The 25,051-nt window shown below is 39.4% G+C and overlaps 1 protein-coding gene across 5 annotated transcripts in view; it reads left to right on the top strand.

Moving 5' to 3' along the window:
* Nucleotides 1–25,051, top strand: part of EFL1 (elongation factor like GTPase 1) — a 134,853-nt gene that overhangs the window by 886 nt on the left and 108,916 nt on the right. For 3 of the 5 annotated variants that reach the window (XR_010932737.1, XM_067698459.1, XM_067698468.1), the window contains exons 2-8: nt 8–117; nt 1,126–1,193; nt 2,676–2,760; nt 11,061–11,194; nt 12,989–13,126; nt 14,729–14,943; nt 24,603–24,726. Coding sequence is in view for 4 of the 5 variants with exons in the window: in XM_067698459.1 (XP_067554560.1) it covers nt 27–117; nt 1,126–1,193; nt 2,676–2,760; nt 11,061–11,194; nt 12,989–13,126; nt 14,729–14,943; nt 24,603–24,726 (855 nt within the window). In the remaining variant the exon portion in view is untranslated. The remainder of the gene's footprint in view (nt 1–7; nt 118–1,125; nt 1,194–2,675; nt 2,761–11,060; nt 11,195–12,988; nt 13,127–14,728; nt 14,944–24,602; nt 24,727–25,051) is intronic. The other 2 variants (XM_067698476.1, XM_067698481.1) reach the window with 1 other exon arrangement.

Consider the following 25,051-nt stretch of genomic DNA (forward strand, 5'->3'; position numbering starts at 1 on the left):
CTATTAGTCACAGGAAATAAGTGACCATGGTGCTGAACAGTTTGGATAAGATGATTCAACTCCAGAAAAACACGGCTAACATCAGGAATATCTGTGTTTTGGCTCATGTTGACCATGGTAAGAATCCTTTCTAAATGGCTTATTTTCAGTAATTAAGGGGGTGTGTCTCCACACGTGTCAGTGGAGTGATGCTGTGGGCAGTTGAGAGTGATGCTTGCTAAGTGGCAAGTCTTATTTCCTTTAAAACTTTGCTGTGGGAGGAACACAGCTAACTAGTGATTGTTATTCTTCTATGTAGTATATTTTGTTGTCTTTTAAACGAGAAGTTGAGTTTTTTAGTATTTGTCAAGTATTTTGAAATGGCTTTGTAATATAATACGTCTGTAGCCTTGACATAATGTCCTCAGAACCTGTGTTATGTGATTCTGTTTAACTCGTCCGATGTTTATTGAACATCTGCTAAGTTCGAGGTATTTTGCTAGCTATGTCAGAAGGTAAGGATTTATGCACAGGGCACCAGCGCAGCTATATAGAGAGGTGATTTGGGGGTTGAGGCAGCACAACGTGAGGCAGGCAAAAAGTAGACTCTAAGGGTTGAGAGAACTGGAGGGTCGGGAAGCTAGTAATGGGTTAAGAAAAGGGCTTTATAACAGTGTTAGAGATGACCCCCCGGACGGGTGATTCAAGATGGCAGATGGGGGCACACATTTCAAGTGGGAATAATGTCAGCAAGGGGAGAATGAAATGTATGTGACCAAAGCACGGGACATGAGAGGGGGACAGGGATGCATGGCGCTTAGCTTCTCACAGACATTGCTTTCATACCATTTTTTCTGTCCTTAAAAATAAATGTTGCTTGACGGATTTTAAAGTGAGGTTGATCCGCAGGGTTGGCGATACAGATTACAGCACTGTGGAGTGCTGGAATCTGTGTCCTTCCAGATGACGTTTTGTTCAAAGTTCTAATTAAAATGCCTGTTGTATCTTGCTTCACTTAGTAGAGGTAAACAGGAAATATTTGCTAAACCAGTTCTATGGTTAGTTGTTAAATTTGTCGATACAATCTACCTACTTCACCCTTTAAAAAAAAGAAATCAATTTAAATTAATATTGTTACTTTAACAGGAAAAACTACTCTGGCTGACTGTCTTATATCTAGCAATGGCATTATCTCCAGCCGCCTGGCAGGCAAGGTATGTTATATTTGATATATACTTGCATTTCAGTTAGTATTAGCAAATCTACAATGTGATGAGTCCTTAGTTGTGTTCTTAAAGATCGAAAAAGTATGAAGCATAGTTCATGCATCTAAGAAGCTGCCAGTCCATTTAGCAAGATAAAAGAGATCGTTGAGAAAAAGTTATTTCTATATTGCTTTATGTTACTTTATATGAATATTTTATAAGTGCAAGAATGAGTTTTTGCAACCAATCATTTGATAACCTTGCATGATTGTGGAAAATTTCACAGGTGGAAGAGATGCTTCACGGTGGGAAATAATGTGGATAAAATGCATGACGGCTAATTTGTGGGTTGTGCTTGATTTGAGTGGAACGTTTGCCTATACTGAGAGAGAAAATGGTGCAGGTAGAAAAAATGTATCAGATTACAAAGACGTTGAAGGCTAACCTAAGTACCAAAGGAAGGCTTCTGAAGCTTGAGGGTCATGACGAAGGAAGATCATGTTTTAGGAAATGAAATGATAGAGACCTTTGTTTTTAACTGTGAACTGAAAGAAATTGGAATAATTTATTTGTAGTAGAAAGATAGAGATGTTCCTCCCTTCAGTGAATTTACGATATAGTCAGTAGGATTTATCAGGTGACTGGTAATATAGAGAAGAGGAGGTAGAGAAGCAAAATTGAATGAAAAAAGTAGACCTAAGAGACTGAAGGAAGACTTGGGCATTTGAGGCACGTTGGGTGGGGAACTGGCCGAAGATACTGTCTATAGAAGGCTAAAAAAACTGGGTTGAATGAAATAATAAAGTGCTTTTATTTTTCCCAGTTGAGAAGTGAGAAAAAGTACAATAACTCTAAAGTGAGTAGATGAAAGGAAATAATAAACCATAAATTAATGAATTAGAAAAGATCAATGAAGCCACAGTTTGTTCTTCAAAAAGATTAATACAGCTAACAAATATGATACAGTGATGGTGGACACGTCATAGTACATTTAAAGATTGAATCCTAATGTAAGCTATAGACGTTAATTAATAATAGTGTATTGATATTGGTTCATTATTTGTAACATGTACCACACTACGCACTAATATAAAATGTAAGTAATAGGGGGAACTGTGTGTGTAGGAGGAGAGGGGATGCTTGGGAACCTCTTTACTTTCCAGTCAGTTTTTCTATAAACTTAAAATTGCTCTAAAAAGATAAAGCCTATTAAAAAAAATACTAGCAATGTAAACAGTTTGTGATTGTCTTGCATTACAACTGATAAAAAGTTAGAAATTGATCAGGAGAAAGGAAAGGTGGAAGAAATAAGTGGTACTAGGAAAGAAAAATGTTGCAGAGATTAAGAAGGTAATAATGGGACATAACGAACAACTTCATGGCAATAAGCCTAAAAGTTTAAGTATTTAAAACAAAAATCCAAATCAGTCCGTTTTAATATTACATTTTAATTCATTGGGAAATACGGATGCATATGTTGCATTTTTACAGTTAAGGTACATGGACAGCAGAGAGGATGAACAGGTCCGAGGGATCACTATGAAATCCAGTGCCATTTCACTACATTATGCAAAAGGTAAATCGATCTGTGTTTTAAAGAACAATGGTTTTGTATCTTTTGTGTCCTTCTTTCTCTTCCTGAATTAGTTTCAGGCCTCAGGTTTTTTGCTTTACATTCCACAAATTTCATTCTGGCCTTTCCAGATGATCTGTTGTCAGATCAGAGTCAGGCTGTCCACATTTGAGTACAGGCGGGGACCTCTGACTGGCTTGAGGGCAGAAGAACTGGCAGCTCACACTTGTCCCCATCCACTCAGGTGATTGTATAGATTTCTTCAGAGGGAAGGTCAGGAGTCTTAGGACCTTGCTGGTTCAGCCTTACTGTCCCATTTCCTTGCTGGGTCCTCCTTCTGTCCTATGGCCTGCCTATTAGATCTAGAGTCTTATTTACTTGACTGTGTACGCATTGCCATAATCACTATAGTTTTTATCCCCAGATCAGGATGCCATTTTTTTTGTTGTTGTCTTTTGTTATTTTGTTTTTTGCGTTATGCGGGCCTCTCACTGTTGTGGCCTCTCCCGTTGTGGAGCACAGGCTCCGGACGGGCAGGCTCAGCAGCCATGGCTTACGGGCCCAGCCGCTCCACGGCACGTGGGATCTTCCTGGACCGGGGCACAAACCCGTGTCCCCTGCATCGGCAGGCGGACTCTCAACCACTGCGCCACCAGGGGAGCCCCAGGATGCCATTTTGACAGTAACACTTCTAGGGATTTATCTGACAGAAACAGTCATACAAGCACATGAGATATATGTTCATTGACATTCACTCAAAAGTTTGTAATAGGGAAAATAATACCAACAACCTTACATAGTTAAGGAAAATAGTTAAGTAAACTGATACATCCATGCTGTGAAATGCTATTCAGCTGTTCAAACAACTGTTTGACCTATATGTAATTATATAGAAAAGGTAAAGTAGGAGACAAAAAGCAAGTTGCAGAGTAAATACTTATAAGATATGAATGTGTTTTAGTAATAAGAATATATTATGTATATAGATAAAGATGTCTGGAAGGACACATACCAGAACCTTAACTCTAGTTATTAGTGGCTGGATTATGTGAAACTTACACGTTTCAAAATATTTATTTTGCACTGTTTGGAAATTTTACACAAAATGTGAATTTTTATAACTAGAAGAAAATAATAAAGCTATATTTCATTTTCCTAATGGACTGACCTGTGATTTATCCTTCATATCTCTGGCACTGACACCAAGGGTTGTACTATGTGGGACATGACTGTTCTCTTTGAGGTCAGTCTTACAGTGTTTTTGAACTAAACCAGTTTTGAAGCTTTTACGTACATGAATTCCCAGTGTTTAGTATTTAAACTGATACCTTATTTTTTAAAATCTACCTCTCACCTTTTAGACGTTGTCATTCTGCGATCCAGTGAATGGGTCAGTGGTCAGTTTATTTCTTTTCTCTCCGTATTTTTATAGAGTTCAAGACATTTGTAGCCTTCCTTTCTCCACACTCATTAGTCTGTTTTCATTTGAAGATTACTTTAGTGTCAATTTTAGTTGCTCTCTGGACTTTGTCTCCAGTTCCTTCACCCCTTTTTAAACCATTTTATTAAGGTTTACTTTATGTATCATGACCTTCAGTCACTGCAGTTCCCTTTTGTCTTTGTGGTACAGTGTTGCAGGAAAATGGCTATAGGTCCCAGGGAATTGAATGGTCTAATCTTTATTTTGTTGAACTGTATGACCTTGGGTAACTTGCTCTCAGACTGTCCTAGATATACTTTCTTGATTGCACAGAGCAGAGGCTTAAGCTAGCTTGGGATGGGGTGGGATGGCTTATTGACAGAATATGTGTGAAATGATACTGGAAACAATATTCATGAAAATCCAAAAGCAGGAGCATTATTGGAGTGACATCTCAAAGAAAGTGAAGGCAGCTGTTGATTCTGGATCCAGGATGGCTCTAGAGACCATCAGTAAAAGTTAACGGATCTTCCCTCTGGAACTCCCCTGTCATCCTTGGGTTGAGTTCTCTGTTTTATCTGTTTTTACCCTGTAAGTCTTTTCTCTGTTTTATAGCTTTTGCCTACCCTTAGTGCCTCCATCTTCATGAACTCCCTTTTCCCTGACCCCTCCTCTCAGCTCCCGTTTTTTTCCCTTTGTTCTGTTGCTTACTGCTGCTTTCTCCTACGTTTACGAGCATACATCTCAAGAGCAGGATGTTGCTCAGCTTGTCTTTTGATGCCAGACTATGGCAGAGGTTGCACCTATGGACTGCCAGTCTGTGGTTGGATGGTCATCTCCTAGTCTGATCAGTGGTGATTGGAGTGGAGCCATAAAGTATTCAACATGTTTCTTTGTGACCGTGATGGCCTAGAAGGGGCTGTGGGTTAGGCAGTCACCACACTTGACAGTTAGAGCCTTGCTTTCCACATCTGCAAAATGGGGATGGAAGTTGGGGATGTTGACTGAGACATGTTCTCAAAACTTCCGAGAGATGAGGTATATTCTCATCCTTATCTCAGCGTTGACTCTCTGGAATGGGGCGTTTCCTGCTGTGAAGGTGGGACAGCCTGAAGGGGGTCTCCCTTCTGGAGGAGGGAAACGTGATGGTTGAAGAAACTCCACAGGTGATTTTTGTGTTTACCACTTCTTCCCCTCCTTCCCATGCCCCTTCCAAATGCCCTGTTAGTTGAGGATCTCTGTACTAAATGTTAATGAAGTGTTTTCTTGTTTTGACTCTTAATTTAACCAGCTTTCAAAAATTTTTTCAAATCCTCACATGGATTGAAAGATAAGGTATTTTTCTCATTTAAGGTAAACAAATAAGCATACCAAAACTATGCATATTACAGATAGAGTGTTGAAAACCATCAAGGTGATATTCTTATTTTAGCGTTTTCCAGGGCCCCAGTTCTTCCTTGAGAAAATGGAGCCTCTCTCATCTTTCCATTTGTGACTAAAATTTGGTACAAATGTTGGGACCATATTGTTAAATCTTGTTATTTTCCTATTTCTTAGCCACCTCTCTTTGTGCCCTTCCCACAAGGATACTATACATTTATCTGGTCATTTCAAGAGTTAGGAAATAATCCCAATCCCAATATGCATACTATAAAAAATCCTAAGAGGATGTAATACCTTTGAATCCTTTAGCCTAGGATGCAACTATAGATGAGAGAAATGTATTCAGATGGATTAAATACTTAGAAATTCCTGGACTATTGTTGTCAGAAGGCCTATTGTTGTCATTTCTACCTACTCTTTATACCTGTGAGCAAATATTGCTCTTGCAGAACTTCTGAAATGAATTTTTCATTCTAACTCGTCTTTTTAAAAATTTTAAATAAATTTACAAGTTTATATGTATTATAGAAAATTCAGTATGTTGTAGAATATACATGAAAACACAAGACTGAAATAAAAATTACTTCTAGTTTACCACCAGTTCTTTTATACTTTCAGTTTTTACATTTAATCCTACCATAATTATTCACATGTATGTGTATACATGCAAGCTGTGAGGTAGATGTCTAACTTAAATTTCCCCCCAAAGAGTTAACTACTTATTCCAACACCAGTCTAATTTGATTATTAAGTACTATATTATTAGTTCTTGACGCGGTGCTGGTGTCAACAGCTCTGCATGAATGAGGCGGTCTGGGTGGGACTGTTATGAGCTAGAGAGCAGACTCTGCCCACCCATGAAACACCCCCCACTACCTGGCTGGGGGCTAGTGCTAGTCAGCTGCAGCTGACTGATGCCTGTATTTTTCTGTTTTGTTTTTTTTTATCAAGAAAAGTTGGCATCAAGATTTTTGGTAAAATCCTCCAATTTTTAAAATACTGGCAACTTACTAAAAATTTGTAAAGCACTATGTAGAACAAATTGCAGTGGGCTTTAACTTACAGGCTTTCAGTTCGTACTTCAGGCATATGTGCTCCTAGCTAACAGCCTGGTTCAGTGGGATACTCAGTATTTACCCAGGTGGCAGCCACAGTAGCTTGGATGTACTCCAAACGTGGAGACCAAGGATATGGCGGGACTTTCTGCAAAGAGATCCATGTGCAGGTCACCTCTTTGTAAACACCTCCATAGGGCTTTGTGGTTGTGGGCAAGTGGACAGTTTACACACATGTTGGTTTCAACTCTGTGGCTCTCTGGTCTTAATCTCTTAAGACTAGGCCGTAGGGAAACTGATTCATGCCATCCAGATTCACACAAGGCCAACACGTATCAGTCACTTCCCTTCCCTTCCAGATATGTGAACGTTAACCCGAGGTTCTGATTTCTGTCCTCTTCCTTTGGGACCAGGGCTGGGAGGGAAGGGTTCCATTGTCCCTTGTCTGACTAAAGATCAGATTATTTCCTCTTAACATAATGAATGCTTTACTCTGTGAAGCATTCAGTTGATGCCAGATCTAAGAAAATGGGTGCACGATAGTTGGATTCTGAGCCAGCTGCTTCATATGCGTGATTTTGTTTAATCCTCACAGCAATCCTGTGAGATGGATGTTATCCTCATCTTACATGTGTGCAAAATGGAGTTCACAGGGGTTAAGAAACTCCCCTGAAGACAGAGTAGTTAGCATGTGGTAGTAGTCCTGGGAGCCAAGTAATTACGTTTGCAGACTCCTCGTTTGCACCAGGAGTCTTTGGAAATCAGTCAGTCCTGGCCACGGCTGATTCCCCCTGAAGTGTAAATGTGTCCTGTCCACCAGGGATTGCTGCGACTACTTACAGACATCTTGTGGCCACCATTACCCGCATCCCTGTTGTCTTTGGTCACCACCCAAGATGGAAGTCCTGTGATCTGGCCTCTCAGCAATCTCTTCCCCATGTTTCTCTGTGCTTCTGATACCTCCTCTGCCCTCAACCTCTCACTGTTCCCTTCCTTCTCAAAACTTTCTCTGAAAACATTCCAAGGTAAAGAAATAACCCCTGCATCCGCAACATCTTTTGTTGCTGTTCCCCTCTCCTCCTGCTGGCTGTTTTCTGAGGACACTGCTTTTCTTGTCCTTCTTTCAAGTGAGTGCTTCTCATTCTTTCATGCTCCATCTGTCTCTGGGTTAGGACATGGGATTGCTGTTCCCCTTGTTCACTAGTTCTGGTTCAAAGCTTAATTCTTCCACCCTTGCTTTAAAACTCCATCTCCTTTGAGACTCTTACTGTCCATCCAGTTATTTTCGACCCTTTCTTACCACTGTCACCTCCCGGTTACAGTCCCCAGTCCCCGTTCACTAATGACTTTGCACCTGGCTCATTGTTTTCCTTTTTGCCCAAATCCACCAAGGTAGCTTTTACCGTTTCTGAAAATGACCTCTCCAACGGCATGGCTTCATCAATAGTGACGTGTAGATCTCCACTTCACCCTCCCTCTGGCGTGGCTACTTGCTGGATTTTAGCATCATCCACAACTATTCATCTTTGACATTTGAAATTCAAATACTCCCTTCTCCACCATCTTTACTCTTCCCAGCTCTCTTGCCTGTGTAGCAAGGTACCCGTTCTTTGACTGCAGAAAGCCCTTCAGTCTCTTGAGCCTCATCACTGTCCGTCGTTTACTTCCTGCCTCATACAACCCAGATTTGTCTTTTTGCTGACAGTCTTGCCAAGGTCCTCAGTTTGCTTTCTTCACCTTCTGTCCTCCCAGTAAAACTGTAACCCTTGATAGAGCTAACTCTCTACACTTTTTTCTCCTTATACTTGGGCTGGGTTCTCGGCTGGTCCTTGCGCTGCTGGCAGACTTCCACTATGTTGTCTGTCGGGCCTTGCTCATTCTCTCCAACAGCTCTCCTAAACCTTCTAGTCTCTTCCGGTCTACCTCTCGGTCCCTCTCCCACAATCTCAGCAGACATTTTTACGTTGTGTTTCACAGAAAATGGGAGAATTCTCTGTTTGCCACTACCCCTCAAAATGTAACATTATTAGTATCTTTGCTTGCCTCCTGTCACTGTGAAAGACTTGTGCTCTGTACTTATCTCCTTTGTCCTGGTGCCTAACTGTCAGCTTTTAAGCATGCTCAAGTCTCTCATCTCAAGTGTGTGTGTGTGTGTGTGTGTATCTCTCTGTGTCACTCTAAGTGTTAGTCAAAGGTGCGCTGCTGTTACCGTATTGCTCTGACAATAGGCCCCATGCCTTATGGCAATGGCCCATATTAGCCATGTGAAATTGAATGAAAGATAGTTGGTCCTTGATCTCTGACTTTTTCTCCAGGGTGATGTGAACATAGAGAAGTTCCGAGTAGGTTGCAGCGGTTTATATTGGTTCCAGGAAGTGAACATCAGTCTTTTTTCACTCCGGGGTTTCTTATTCTGGTTCTTAGCCAAATGAACAAACAAGTGTTGTTTCCTCAGCTGCAAAGTGTAGAGGCATCTGTGACCTTCATAGGAAGTGACTAAGTGGTAGATAGACCCGGGTGTGTTTCTGTCTTGCAACTGCTTTTGTGACCTTGGGTAGATCTCTTCCCTTTTGGGGGCTTTAGCATGTTTATGATATGAAGGGTTGGGCTGCAAAAATGCTGAATGATTTCAGGAATCTCATACCTTTGGTTTTCTGTGATGGGAGTGGATAGAACGCTGAGCCTTTGTAGCACTGCTCATTTTCTCTGGTTTATTTGGTTGGGACCCTGGTGCTTATCCTGCAGGGTAGCTGTGAGACCTGACAGTAAAAGACTCAATTAAGGAGGCACACGGGGGCCATTGTTCCAGGGCACTGGTTCTTTGACTTTGTTTAGAGATGTCCACAGTCCTCTCTGGTTGGAGTCTTCCCTGGTGGGTGCATCAGAGCCAGAATTCCTTACAAAGCCATTTGCATGAAAAGAGGAAGCAGGGGAAGGAGTGGTATTGAAGAAGGCAGTCTTGCTGATTGATGGCAGTCTTTCCCACTGAGCCCATTGCATTTTGGAATCCTTACCCTATTGTTCAGAAATTCTCTACTAGTGGAATCTTGGCATGTGAGATTAAATATATGCCATCTTGAGGATAGTGGGGAAAAGTATGACTTTGGAGGTGGCTGGGTTTGAACTTTAACTCTACCATTTTTTGACCTTAGGCAATTTACCTTAGAGTTGGATTCTAGCTGGATATTCCTCAGAAAGATATTTTACTTTTCCGTGCCCTAGTTTCCTGCTCTGTAAACTTGGCCTAATGGTAGTAACTACTGCAAGGGTTGTTGTAAGTAAACATTAGATAACGTCCATAAAATGTTTAGAACTGTGCCAGATAGTGCCCAGATAGGCACTTCACAAATGTGAGCTCTGGCTTCGGTTACTGCAGTGTTGTTGTTTTATCGTTATCAGTGTCACACAGGGCACTAATCAGATCATCAAGTTGTTAACCTCACACTTGGGGAATTCCTTTAAATGGCCCCATAAGTTCTACCATTCAGCCCTGTAGTAGTTCTGGAGCACACAAAAGTTGAAAAACACTGAGTTAAGAGGAGGAGCAGAAGTAAAGTATAGGTATATTCAGGTGTTTGATCATTTAAGTAATTATTATGCCATTAAAAGAGAATTGTATCAAATTTAGCAGTGAATGGGGAATGAGTGTAGAATTCTAACGAACGACCGGTTTTCTGGCTAGTTTACTTAATTATGTTTTATTGATAATATGATGTCTCTGTAACCTAGGGTGGCCAGTAGTTCTGGTTTGCCTGGGACTGACTTAGGGCTTAGTGGGACGTGGGACTGACGTTGGCGTTTGATGGGATGTGAGACCTTCAGAGCTAAAACAGGACACATAGGCATGAGTCATGCTCTGAGCTTACAACTTTGTTGTGAGGATTAAAGAATACAGTATATCAAATGTGAAAGCACATAGCGCACTGCTTGGCACACAGTAGCTGCTCTTTAAATTTGTGACTTCGAATTGACTGTAAGTCTTGCTGCGCATATTCACGCACTGCTCTTTGAGAAGTTGTAGGGAAGTTGTTGGCCACCTGCTTTGTGTCTTTTCCATTCATTTCTTGTAGTCTCAGTTTCCTCATCTGCACAGTGAGTAGAGGAATGTTTATGTTGTATGGATATTTTAAGGGCGGAATCATGTGTGATTAGCACAAGTGTTTAGCACAGTGCCTGGCTCACAGTAGCTCTTGATAAGTGGTTATTAGATTATTAGAATAATAAAATCCTTTAACCTTTTATACCAATGCTATTTGGAATTGATAGTTCCATTGTTGGGAATTCGTAAAATGGAATGGTGGCTGTTGATTGAGCTACCATTTTGGCTTTTGTCTTCTTTAGCTTTATTCAGTCATTTCTTAGAAGCTCTCTTACTCTGGGTTGCCTGAGGAAGAGTACTGTATACCTGCACAACTGAAAGTGTGTGTCTTCCAATTTCATTTCAGGTGAGGAGGAGTACCTGATTAATCTGATAGACTCTCCAGGACATGTGGATTTCTCCTCAGAAGTATCGACGGCTGTTCGCATTTGTGACGGGTGCATCATTGTAGTGGATGCTGTGGAAGGGGTCTGTCCACAGGTAGTGGATTGTAACATGGAAATATTTAGCTGGTTAAAGAAGGTGGGAGGAGAGAAGAGGAACTGACTGCCGATGACTCTGTGCCACTTGAGACATTTCACTGACCATCAGAAAGCTGGTTTTCCATTTCACTTTTGGTAGTGTTCTGGTCTGTGATGGAGTTAAATCCCCCAAGTTTTGAAGGGATAGTAGAGAGAATGACTTTAAGGTGCCTTGATGTGTCTGTCATGTCGTCTTGGAGAGGGACTCAGCAAAAATGGGAGAGGTGTTTAGGAGGGTCTGGAGGTTTCACTCCAGTGGAAAAGTTTCTGACCTGTGAGAGGTAATTGATAGCAAGATACTGAGTCTCTTCTGTTGGTTTGTCAGTCTGCCCCCCTCCCCCCCTACACACGCTGTCTCTCTGCCTTCCTCCTCCCCCCTCTTACTCTTCCAGATCCTTAACCGAGACTTTCTTCTCTTTCCCACCAAAGTTCAAAAAGTTCACCCCTAAGGCCAGAGTGAACATGTAACTCCGGTCGACGTGAAACTCAGAGTGGCTTTCTAAATTCAGTTTTTAAAATAATTTTTCTTTGAAACCTTATGTGTTATCTTTAAAAATGTTGTCACCTTTGTGTCCTAGTTCTTAAATGCCCTTATTTGTTTTAATGTTTTTTAAAAAGAATAAGGAACGGTTTAAATGGCAGGCATACCTCTGAGATATTGCAGGTTTGGTTCTGAGCCAGTGCAGTAAAATGAATATCGCAGTAAAGCGAGTCACGTGAATTTGTTTTGGTTTCCCAGTGCATATAAAAGTTATGTTTACAATATACTGAAGTCTCTTAAGTATGCAATAGCATTATGTCTAAAAAACAAATGTATGTACCTTAATTAAAAAAATACTCTATTGCTAAAAAACGCTAACCATTTCTGAGCCTTCACTGAGTTGTAATGGTAACATCAAAGTTCACTGATCACAGATCACCACAACAAATAGATGAATAATGAAAAATGTAAAATATTGTGAGAATTCCCAAAATGTGACATAGTGACATGAAGTGAGCAAATGCTGTTGGGAAAATGGTGCTAATAAACTTGCTTGATGCAGAGTTGACACAAACCTTCAGTTTGTAAAAAATGCAACGTCTGTGAAGCACAATAAAGCAAAAGCACAATTAAATGAGGTTTTCTTGTAGAAATGGAGACAATTTGATAATTCCAAGAAGATATGCTGTAATTATTCTGTAACTTCCCATCTGATAGCCTGTAAGGGCCCGGGTCCCCCAGTTGGAGAAGCACAGCCTTAGTCTTTGTAGTGTCTTAGGTGTCCTGACAAGACGAGTAAAATGAACAGACCTGACTTTAGCAGAATAGTGGTTAATGCTGAGAGGTTGTTTATGCTCAGGAAGGTGTACACAGGGGACTTCTGGGGGAATGTTCTGTTGCTCGACCTGTGTGTTGGCAACATGAGTGTTTGTTTTCTGATTATTTACTGAATAAAATTCGGTAAATTGTGTGTGTTGTGTGTGTGTGTGTGTGTATAATTCCACAAAACTGTTCACTGTCTTTTACATAATTTTATTTATCCTTCTTAAATAAATTGACGGTTCCATAAAGGCAAGGACAGTTTCTTGTCTGTAGTTCTATGCTTCTGTGTTATATACTTTGTGAATGTCTGGTGAACACCTGTGTCTGACTGGCATGGTCTGAGTTGTGATCAAGGAGTATGGAAATGAGCTGCTTATTAATCAGAATTTTCTAATGTGCTTTACTTATTTCAAGTCATGAGCTTTACATTTTCCTTTCTTTTTTAATCAGACACAGGCAGTTCTGCGACAAGCCTGGCTCGAAAACATCCGTCCAGTTTTAGTGATTAATAAGATAGATCGCTTGATAGTGGAACTGAAATTCACCCCACAGGAGGCCTATTCTCACCTCAAGAATATTTTAGAACAGGTATTTTATCCTTTACTTCGGTATTTGAAAAATTGTGGCTCAAAGAAGGGTTGTAAGGAAGTTGCTGAGTTGAGTATGAGGCATTGCTACAGAAAATTCACTTACTTAGATTCACATGTGTCAGAGTCATCATACCAGAAGAGAGGCAATAGAACAAGTGTCATCTTAGGAGCCCCCTCCATCTCCTGGAAGCATCCTTGAATATAAAGCTTAGACAATAGGTTTCAATGTTCTCTTGTTTAAAATCCTGTGGTTTGGTTTCACAATGAAGCAATATTAGGAGACTCTTTGGTTTTTTTTATTACCTGTCTTTAGATGAAATTTTACCAAAGCATTCATTCGTTTATTCAGCGAACATTAACATACCTATATGTTGAATAAATGAATTCTTGGATGTTCACTTTGTGCTAAGGATTATGACTATAAAGACAGGTCAGAGTCCCTATTTTCAAAGCTCTCATAGTGTGGTAGGGGAGACAGACAATTAAAAGAGATATTTGGAGAACAATGAGATAACCCCTGGATGTGATTTGAGAGCGTAAATGAGGGCTGCTTCACCCAGACTGGGTCAAGAGGAAAGGGAGAGTTAGGAAAAAGCGGCCTTGAGATGGAAGAGAGGTAGCGTTTGCCAGGTAGAGACTTATGGTAAAGTTCTTCAAGAGAGAAGGAATGAGATATACAGAGTTATAAAGGAAAAAAAGCATAGTACAATGTTTCATTAAAAGAACTGCAAATTATTTATTATAGTTGAAGAATTAGATCCTGTTAAGTAGTGATAAGAGGCGCTAGTAGAAAGGAGTGTAGGGTTTAGATTATGGTAAACCTTGTATGCCATGCATGGAGGTTTGAAATGTCTTCTTCAAGATGGTGGAGTATCATTGATGTGACCAACTTGAGAATATTTATTTGCTAAAGAAAGGAAGTGATAAAGGTAGAGCAGTGAAAAAGAATGGATCAGTGGATCTAGTTCCCTGAAGAGATAGTCAGGGATGGGTACAGATGAAATACTCCCACCCTGCAGTGGAAGGAGAAGGGCCAGTGGTAATTGTAGATATAGATGGACCTATAGGTTGAATTATTGCGAGCTTGCAGGATTTCTGAATAATAGGTTCCATTTTCTCTTGGAGGTAGGAAATAAGATTACCTACTTGAGAGTGAAAATAGTTGGGCGTTAGAGGTCAGGAAGAGGGCCTGAAGAGAGGGGCGAACAGTTCAAACATCTGCTGTGAGAAATGGTGAGGGAGTTGACTAAGGTTATAAACGAAGATTGTGGGGGTTGGAAACCATGAGTTCTAGTGACACCTGGCCTTGGTCCTGGAAAACAAGTTGAAGATATGACAGATTAGTGTCTGCTTTCAACTCTTGAGCACAAAAATGACCTTTCAAAAGCCTTCCAATTTAGCTTTGCTGGGTGTGAAAAGCATGGGTTGATAGCATATAAGTTAATGATTGCTATAAACGTCATCACCATCCATGTGTGCTTAATATGAGCTCAAACTGTGCCTTACGATTCTAGGCTTAGCAAGGCTTAGACAGTGTGTCTCCTGTCGTGGGCGTGCAAAGCATCTGAATGACATTCTGCCATTTTACCATCTCTCCTAGATTAATGCACTCACAGGAGCTCTTTTTACTTCTAAAGTGCTAGAAGAAAGAGCAGAGAGAGAGACTGAATCGCAAGTGAATCCAAATTCTGAGCAAGGAGAGCAAGTGTATGACTGGAGCACTGGCTTGGAGGACACGGATGATTCTCACCTTTACTTCTCTCCAGACCAGGGAAATGTGGTATTTACAAGTGCAATAGATGGGTGGGGCTTTGGGTAAGTGTTTCAATGTAATTAAATCTCTTTGTGGATTTTATATGCAATTGTTTTTTTTTTGTTTGTTGTTTGTTTTTTTTTGGCGGTACGTGGGCCTCTCACTGTTGTGGCCTCTCCTGTTGCGGAGCACAGGCTCCTGACACGCAGGCTCAGCGGCCATGGCTCACGGGCCCAGCCGCTCCGCGGCACGTGGGATCTTCCCAGACGGGGGCACGAACCCGCATCCCCTGTATCGGCAGGCGGACTCTCAACCACTGAGCCACCAGGGAAGCCCCTATCCAATTGATTTTTTAATTAAACTTTTTATTTTGAGATATTGTAGATTCACATACAGTCATAGGAAAGAATACAGAGAGTTCTCTTGTTCCTTTACCTTGTGTCCCTCCAAAGGTAACATCTTGCAGAACTGTAGTGTAATATCACAGCCAGGATATTAACATTGATATAATCCATCACCATGAAGAGCCTTCATGTTCCGCTAATATAGCCACACCCACTTCCTTCCGAGTTCCAGCCCCTCCTTAATGACTAACTCTTCTCTATTTCTATAATTTGTCATTTCAAGAATGTTATAGAAATGTAATTGAATAATATGTAACCTTTTCTGGATTTGATTTTCAGAATAATTCTTTAGAGACATATCTTAAGTTGTTACGTGCATCATCACTGGTTGGTTCCTTTTTATTGCTTAGTACTATTCCATGTGTGTTTGTACCACCGTCTGTTTGAGTATTTACCCATTGAAGGACATCTGGGTTTTTTCTAGTTTGGGACTACTATGAGTAAAGCTGCTGTAAGCATTCATCTGTAGGTTTTCATGTGAACATAAGTTTTCATTTCTCTGGGATGAATGCCTAGAAGGGCATTCGCTGAGTCATAGGGTAGTTGTGTGTTTAGTTTTTAAAGAAAACTGTCAAACTGGTGTACCATTTTATATTCCCACCAGCAATGTATGGTGATCCAGTTTCTCCACATCTTCACCCTCATTTGGTATTGTTCCTATTTTTTTTCTTGTCTTTTTTTAGCCATTCTGATAGGTGTGTACTGATATGTTATTATGGTTTTAATTCGCATTTTCCTAACAGCTTGTGATGTTGAAAATCTTTTCATGAGCTGATTTGCCATCTGTGTATCCTCTTGCGTGAAATGTCTTTTTTTTTTTTTTTTGGTATGAGGGCCTCTCACTGCTGTGGCCCCTCTTGTCGCAGAGCACAGGCTCCGGACGCGCAGGCCCAGCGGCCATGGCTCACGGGCCCAGCCGCTCCACGGTATGTGGGATCCTCCCAGACCGGGGCACAAACCCGCGTCCCCTGCATCGGCAGGCAGACTCTCAACCACTGCGCAACCAGGGAAGCCCTGAAATGTCTTTTTATGTCCTTTGCCCATTTTGTTTTTGTTCATGTATAATTGACATATTATATTTGTTTCAAGTGTACAACATTATGATCAATATTTGTATATTGTGAAATGATCACTACAGTAAATCTAGTTAGTTTCTATCACTATACATAGTTACAAAATTTGTGTGTGTGTGTGATGAGGATTTTTAAGATTGACTCTTAAGAAATTTCAATTATACAATATAGTGTTATTAACTATACCATGCTATACATTACATCCCATGACTGATTTATTTTATAACTGGAAATTTGTACCTTTTGACCCCCTTCACCCACTTCGCCAACCCTCTACTCCCTGCCTCTTGCAACCACCAATCTGTTCTCTGTATCTGTAAGCTGCTTGTTTATTTGGTTTTGTTTTTTAAAGATCATACATGTAAGTGAGATCATGCAGTATTTGTCCTTGTTTTTCTCTGTCTGACATATCTCATTTAGCCTAATGCCCTCAAAGTCCCTCCATGGTGTTGGAAATGGCAAGTTTGCATTCTTTTTTATGGTTGAATAGTATTCCGTTTTGTGTATATATACTGCATCATCTTTATCCGTTCATGTATCAGTGGACACTTAGGTTGTTTCCATACCTTGGCTGTTGTAAATAATGCTGCAATAAGGTGTTGTGCATATATCTTTTCAAGAGTTTTGGGGGTTTTTTGCATAAATACCCAGAAGTGGACTTGCTGCATCAAATGGTAGTTGTATTTTTAATTTTTTGAGGAACCTCCATAATATTTTCCATAGTGGTTGTACCAATTTGCCTTCCTACCAACAGTGCACAAAGGGTTTCCTTTTGTCCACATCCTCACCAATACTTATTTCTTACCTTTTGTGATAATAGCCATTCTAACAGGTGTAAGGTGATAGCTCATTGTCATTTGACTTACATTTTCCTGATAGTGATGATCAATATTTAGTGATGTTGAGCATCTTTTCATATACCTGTTGGCTATCTGTAGGTCTTCTTTGGAAAAATGTTCATGTCTTCTGTCCTTTTTTTCAGTTGATTGTTTGGGTTTTTTGCGATTGAGTTGTATGAGTATTTCGTATATTTTGGATATTAACCCCTTATCAGATATATAATTTGCAAATACTTTCTGTTATTCAATAGGTTGCTTTTTCATTTTCTTGACTACCTGCTTCGTTGTATAGTCCTTTGCCCATTTTCTAATTTTTATTTATTTATGTTTTACTTTTGAGCTTTGAGAATTTTTTATATATTCTGGATATTAGTCCTTTGTCTCATACGTGTTTTATAAATATTTTCTTCCAGTCTAGAGTTTCGCTTTTCACCTTAATAAGTGTCTTTCACAGAGCAAAGTTTTTAATTTGAGTGGAAGTCCAGTTTATCGATTTTTCCTTTTATGAATTATACTTTTGGCATTAAGAAGTCTGCCTAGCCCTAGATCCTGAATATTTTCTCTCATGTTTTTTCTCGAAGTTTTATAGTTTTCCTTCTTACATTTAAATCTGTGATTCATTTTGAGTTAAGTTTTTGTATAAGATGTGAAACTTGGGTTGAGGTTCATTTTGGGGGCTGTGGGTGTCCCAGTTACTTTGACACCATTTATTGAAAAGCCTATACCTGCTCTATTGAATGTTTTTGTACCTTTGTCCGAATCAGTTAGACATATTTATGTGGGTCTATTTCTGAGTATTATATTCTGTTTCATTGATCTATGTGTCTGTCTTTCCACCAATACCACATAGCCCTGATTACTCTAAATGTATAATAAGTTTTGAAATTGGGTGGATTATTTCCATCACGTTCTTCTTTTTCAAAATGGTTTTAGCTGTTCAAGGGTCTGTGCCTTTCCATATACATTTTATAATAATCTTTGCCTATATCTGCAAAAAAATTTTTGCTAGGATTTTGGTGGAAAGTGCATGGTACACTTGTATATTAATTTAAGGAGAATTGATGCCTTTACTATGTTGAATCATCTAATCCATGGAGGCTGTATGTTTCTCCAATTGTGCAGATTTTCTTTGATTTCTTTAATCAGCATTTTGTGGTTTTCAGCATTTAAGTCCTATATATATTATATTAGGCTTGCACCTAATTTTTCTTTTTTTCTAGAAATTATAATGGTATTTTTTATTTTGGTGTTCACATCTTCATTTCTACTGTATTGAAATATAATTACTTGATTTTTGTGTGTCGATCTTGTATACTGTCACCTTGCTAAACCTATTCATTAGTTCTAAGAGTTTTTTGTAGATGCTTTGGGATTTTGTACAAGGTAGTCATGTCATCTGCAAATAAGAACTTTTATTTCTTCCTGTCCTGTGCCATTTTCCTTTCTTTTCTTGCCTTATTGCACTGGCAAGAACTTCCAGCACTGTTTGAATAAGTGGGGAAAGTAGACATACTTGCCTTGTTCCCCATCTTTCAGTCTTCCACCAACAGGTATAATGTTAGTTCTAAGTTGTTTGTAAATGTTCTTTGTCAAGGTAAGGAAGTTCCCCTGCACTCCTTTTTTTCTGAGTTATTACTATGAATTGGTGTCAAATTTTTTCAAATGCTTTTTCTGTATCAATTAATATAATCCTATGATTTTTGTTCTTTAACTATTAATATAGTAGATTACCTTGATTTTTGAATGTTCAGCAAGTTTTGCATCTCTTTGTAGATTTTATATACAATTAACTTTTTAAACCTTATTCTTTGAATAAATTCAAAATTCAGAAGGTACAAAAATGCGTACAATGAAAAGTCTCCCACACTATCCCTTAGCTTTTTAGTTCATTTCCCCACAGAAAACTAGTTTGTCCCAGCAGTTTCTTGTGAATCATCTGGAGGTTATTATGCATATATGAGCAAATACATTATCAACTTTTATTATCTACACTAGCAGAAGTTACTGTGGAAAGAAACTAACTATTGAGGGTGTGCATATGCTAGGCGTTGAGCTAGTCACTTAAATTATTTCATTGAATTCTTAGAACACTCCTTTTATTTTATTTTTTTCCAATTTTTTTTAATTAATTATTTTTGGCTGCATTGGGTGTTCATTGCTGTGTGCGGGCTTTCTCTAGTTGCGGCGAGCAGGAGCTACTCCTCTATGGGGTGTGCAGGCTTCTTGTTGCGGTGGCTTCTCTAGTTGTGGAGCACAGGCTCTAGGCGCATGGGCTTCAGTAGTTGTGGCATGTGGGCTCAGTAGTTGTGGCTCACAGGCTGTAGAGCACAGGCTCAGTAGTTGTGGCACGCAGGTTTAGTTGCTCTGCTCTGTGGCATGTGGGATCTTCCTGGACCCGTGTCCCCTGCATTGGCAGGTGGATTCTTAACCACTGCGCCACCAGGGAAGTCCCAGAACAATCCTTTTAAATAGGTCTTAATATTTATTATTTAAGGTTCAAAGACATTGATTGATTTGTTAAACATCACTTAGCCGCTGAGTGGCATAGCTGTTGTTAAGTTTAAAGTCTGCCTGGCACTGAAGTTCACGCTTTTTTACCATAGTGCTTTTATGGGATCTTCACTATGGAATATAGGGACCCTTGTTTTTTCTAATTGCCCCTTCTGGGTGTGTACACACTCAGGCCAAGTAGTAGTGATACCAGTTTTGAATGTGCTAAGTAATTGATTACATTTCTAACCACAACCATCGCTGACTTGTGAAATCAGAAAATTCAGCGGATTTTTACTTTGAGAAAAATGTCTTCGGCCTGGGTAAACAGTTGTGGGGATATAATGAAATTTACTTTAGTTGTAGGCTTAACCTTACATATAATTTGCAGGGATAATAGAACCAGAAATAATGCACCAGGTGAAACCACCCTTGGCTGTTCCTTGTCTTCCTTTTTACAGGAACTTGCCCTTCAACTTCCTTTTGACTGAACACATTTTGCCTTGGGCAGCATAATAAATTATAATACCATAATTTTTCTCTGCTAGTTTGTAATAAATTATAGATACCTTGGTTTATTTGGTGCCTATAAAGGTTATACCAGACAGATAAATTCAGATAATGGATATATAGTGAAAATGGAAATTACAAACTTGAAAATTTGCACTTTTCATATGTAGTTGATGACTTACCATTGTCATCTTTCTGGGCCTTGTTTCCTCATCTGAAAAATAAGAAAATAGGTCTAAGATAATTTCTAAGAATTTCTTTGAGCTAAAATGTACAGTGATTCTTTCAGTCATATAACAGGGTCAGACCTATTGATTTCTTAATTTGTAAATTTTGCTAGTGAGCTACAATGTAAGGGGCTTGCCCTTTTCTTGTAATGATTTTCATAAAAAATTGAATGTTTTATGTGAATTTTAGTCTAAATCTCACAAGAAGGAATGGGGAGAGACTTGAATGAACAGAATGAGGGTAACTTCTCACAACTTTGGACATTTTTACGTACTTTCAGTCAATAAATGAATTCCCCTGTATTAGACAAAGTCATCTTTATAGATCTGCTAGTGCCTGTTCTCAACTAGTTGACATGTTAATTTATGGGAAAGGGTTGGTGGAAATGAAAGCTGGAGACCCATTTCCTTCCAATTTTCCTCTAACATGTCAGTGAATGGGGAAGGTTGGCAACTTCAATAGGGAAAGTTGTCACAAAAAGTGGGAAATGAGTACATTTCAGAATTTAGCAGATGGTTCTATAAACTCTTATATAGTGGGACAGGATTAAGAAGTGTGACTAGTGGCTGTGTGGCCTAAATCTGTCCTGTTAATAGTTGTTACTCCAGGAGAATCTGCTCTGAAAAAGCAGAAACACATTGACTTGTGTGGGTGGCAGCAACGATCTAGTTCCTGATTAAGATAAATAGAGCTGAGGCCCCCAACCCTATAAAACAGGGGCAGGAAAGAAAAGACAAGGAAAAGCCCTTCCTTATAGTTTTGTTTGTCTTTGTGCAGCAGTGTCTTAGAATCCTGCAATTAACATTAATCCATTGGGTACCTTGGACACAAAAGAGTATGTGGCCCAGAAATTTCATACTTGGCTAAGCTGTCACTCAGGGCAAAAGATTGATAGGTCAGTAGTCTTGGAAAACATGTTCTGCAAATCTTTTCTGAGAATCTTGTTTGAAGTTATTCGGTAGAGGAAATGAATTAAAATAGAATTCAAGAATGGAGAAGTTGTGCTAGAAACTGTCAGTATTTTAAAATTATAACTAATGACAGACACAGGAATAAAAGCACTAAGCAATAATCAAGAAAGGTTTGATGTTTATAAACAACTTTTGTGGTAACTGGGGGATTGAAAAGAATGTAAAGGATGAAAAACAAGATTTTCAAAGATTTATGTGTCTGTATGTGTATGTATGTGTAAATAAATGATGGACTAGAAAAGGGTTTGAAGACAGTGGTCTAAGCAAATGGCCAATTTCTTACTATAATTTATGATTTTATAGTATGCTTCAGTGTTTGTGAAAATCTTTGTTTGCCACTTTTTGAGTTAAAAGCAAGACATATATCTGACACATTGTTGTAAAGGATAAAAGAAAACATAACGGACTGGGTAGCACAAATCAACAACAACAACAAAAAAATCCTAGAAGCATGAAGAGAAATCTACCTAATCAGAACAGTTATGACAGTAAATGTTTGAATCCCCTGTTGAGGAGATACTGTCTTTTATAAGAAGGAAATTTCCAGAGATTTGCTAAATAAAATAAACATAAAGCATAAGGGACTGAGGGTAAACATCAAAGCTTTGGTTCAATATGTCAAACAAATGTGAATAAAAAGAAAGTAGGTTTGGCGATCTTAATGATAAGCAGAGCAGAATTTATGGCAAATGTGGCATAAGTATCATTTTTATATGGGTAATTGGCACATTTCTGTAGTAAAGAGATTAATGATCATAACAGCAAAGTTCATGAGACAAAAATAGAAGTATAAGTAGAAATCCACAGTCATGTGGTTTTGGGGGGATTGCATCATATCACAGTTTAACATCAAATAGCAACAAACCATATGAATAGTATTATAATTAAAGTCCGGATTTGTTTTAAGTGTCAGTGAAGGATATATAAAAATTGATCCTATGTCAGGCCAACAAACAATTCAAGTTCAAGGAATATAAACTATGTTGAAAGCTTATACAAATCACTCAGTCATTATCTCCAGCGCTAACCATCTAAGAATGGACCCAAGTTGCCAATATGATGATCAAAGTGTTGGCTGTATTTATTGAGGACCCAGAGAACATCACTGTAAAGAACAGGGCTCCCTGGTAGAGATAGGCTGGAGAATGCGCTTGGGACCTCAGGCCACAGTAGTTGCCTCCCATTGTCTCCCTCCTGTAGGTCCTGTAATGGATCTGCGAATCTGCATGGAGGACTGCAGCCTGTCTGGAAAGATCAGGTGTTGGGAGATGGAAAGCCCAGGGTGAGATAAGGGTCTGCTGACTTGCCTCTGGAAAGAAGGTTCTGTGCCTTGTTCTAGGTGTACTTAACTTCAGGAAGTCAAGGAGGAAGCTTGGCTCTTTTTACTGATCCCTGGAGTAGGGAGCAAGACAGAGCTTGCTTCCTTTTTGAGGCATAGGAACTCTGCCCAATAAGTGTTGGCCATTGGCCTTCTTTTTGCTTGTTGAGTAGCCATTGAGGTGGGAGAGAGACCAAGAGTGCTCCTTTCAGCCCTCCAGAGTAGGAAAGCTATGTCTATGGAGTGAGGTGAAAATTGGTAAAGAGAAGATGGGTTCCCTCCAAAAAGACGAAAAAGATTATAAGTTAATGATATAGTGATACTGGGCTTCCCTGGTGGCGCGGTGGTTGAGAGTCCACCTGCCGATGCAGGGGACACGGGATCTTGCCCCGGTCCGGGAAGATCCCACATGCCGCGGAGCGGCTAGGCCCATGAGCCATGGCCGCTGAGCCTGCGCATCCGGAGCCTGCGCTCCGCAACGGGAGAGGCCACAACAGTGAGAGGCCCGCGTACCGCAAAAAAAAATATATATATATATATATATCTATATAGTGATACTAACATATATAAATAATGTATAAATTATATATTATATACATGTTATATATACAATTTATGTATAAATTTTTATATGATAAGTATAAATAAAATAATAATAGAAACTAAAGTTTTAGAAAAGTAAAAAAAAAAACTCTACTAAATAAAAAGCTGTTGGATCAAATGGGAAATAAAGCTTACCATAGTGAATTACTTTGGAAGTGATGGACCTTTGAGGCCATCTCTTTCAGAATGTTAGTAGCTTATAACTGTATGATGTGAATTTTGATTCCTGATGGGTGTTTTTCTCTCCCTTGGACCTCAGCGAGAGGGGGCATTGGTTATTCATCTTCAGCAGTTTCTGTAGCATCTGTTTTTGCTTCTAAGCTGCTGCCTGATGCTCTTCATATTTCTGGTTCCAACCATAATTATTAACTTCCACTCCTGCAGCTTTTTATTGCTCCCACCAGGCTTCTATTATCATAAGAGAATATCAGCTAATTGGACTTGGTTGTAGTTAACCCCTGGATTCCACAGTTGTTGAATGACAGGTAAAGAATTGTCTAGAATCTGTTAACTTTGGATTCCTTCTGCACTGGAGAATATAGCAGGTGTCTTTTAAGTTGCTGGTACTTTGAGAGTTGGACTCAAAACTTAGATTATGTAGGAGCATACTGTTCCCTGCAGAAAAGGTATTTTTTCTAGGTCCTTTACCCAGACACTGCAGATGCTGTAATATACAGCATCATTATTTGTCAGGTGACCGCTCTTGTGTGGCTGGGGTTTCCAGTAGAGCAGACCTGGTGCTAACTGGCTTCTCTAAGGGCTGGAGAGAGTTATGTAAGTGTGTATCTATCTGTTTCCTGTTTAATCCCAGATGCTAAAAAGCCTTTTTTTGGCAGGTTCTGGCTCTAGGGTTTGTTTTCTTTGTGAGCAATAGGTACCTATGGCAGTGAAGGGCTGAAACAAAGTTTATTGTTGGCATGGCTGCAATGGGCAGCCGGAGCCTCCATTTCCTTGGCCATTATTCCTCTTGTTTTACACATGCAGAATTAAAAAAGGGAGGTATGGCATGAATTCTAATTCATATGGATTTAGGGGAAGTTGGACAGGAAGCTGGGCTCTGGAATGAGACTGCTTGGGTTTGAATCCCAGCTTCACTTGTTACCTGTGTGATATCTCATGCTTCGTTATCCTTTTCTGTAAAATGGAGGAGATTAGTACTTACCTTGTAAGTTAGTTGAAATGACATTTAAGGCACGTTGAACAGTACCTGGCACAGAAACACTCAAGTGTTAGCTATACTCATTTATGTTGTTATTAATAACGTGAACACTTGCTTTTCTTTCAGAATTGAGCACTTTGCTGAAATCTACAGTCAAAAAATTGGCATCAAAAAGGAAGTTCTTTTGAAAACCTTGTGGGGAGATTATTATATAAATACGAAGGCTAAGAAGATTATGAAGGTTGATCAGGTAATGTGGCATATGTCCCTGTTGATTGTTGGTCCCATTGTTGCCCTATGAAAACCTGTACTGTAACACACCTGTAATTTGGCCTTGGTGTATGGGAGTCAGTTTATGAGGGATTTTCTACTGTATATATTTGGCTAAAGTTCACGTGTCTTATATCCAAGTATTGCTTAAATACAGTTCTTTAGGACTGCCTGGGTTTTTTTGTTTGTTTTTTCTTTTTAAGAGGAGCAAAAATCTCAGATCCTGTGCATGTGAACTCAAAGACACATATTTTGCATCAGGCATTTGTGTGTCCCCTTCATAAAGAGACATCTCTTTCAGACAT

Source organism: Pseudorca crassidens, chromosome 1 (assembly GCF_039906515.1).
Source record: "Pseudorca crassidens isolate mPseCra1 chromosome 1, mPseCra1.hap1, whole genome shotgun sequence".
In the NCBI taxonomy this organism is placed as follows: domain Eukaryota; kingdom Metazoa; phylum Chordata; class Mammalia; order Artiodactyla; family Delphinidae; genus Pseudorca; species Pseudorca crassidens.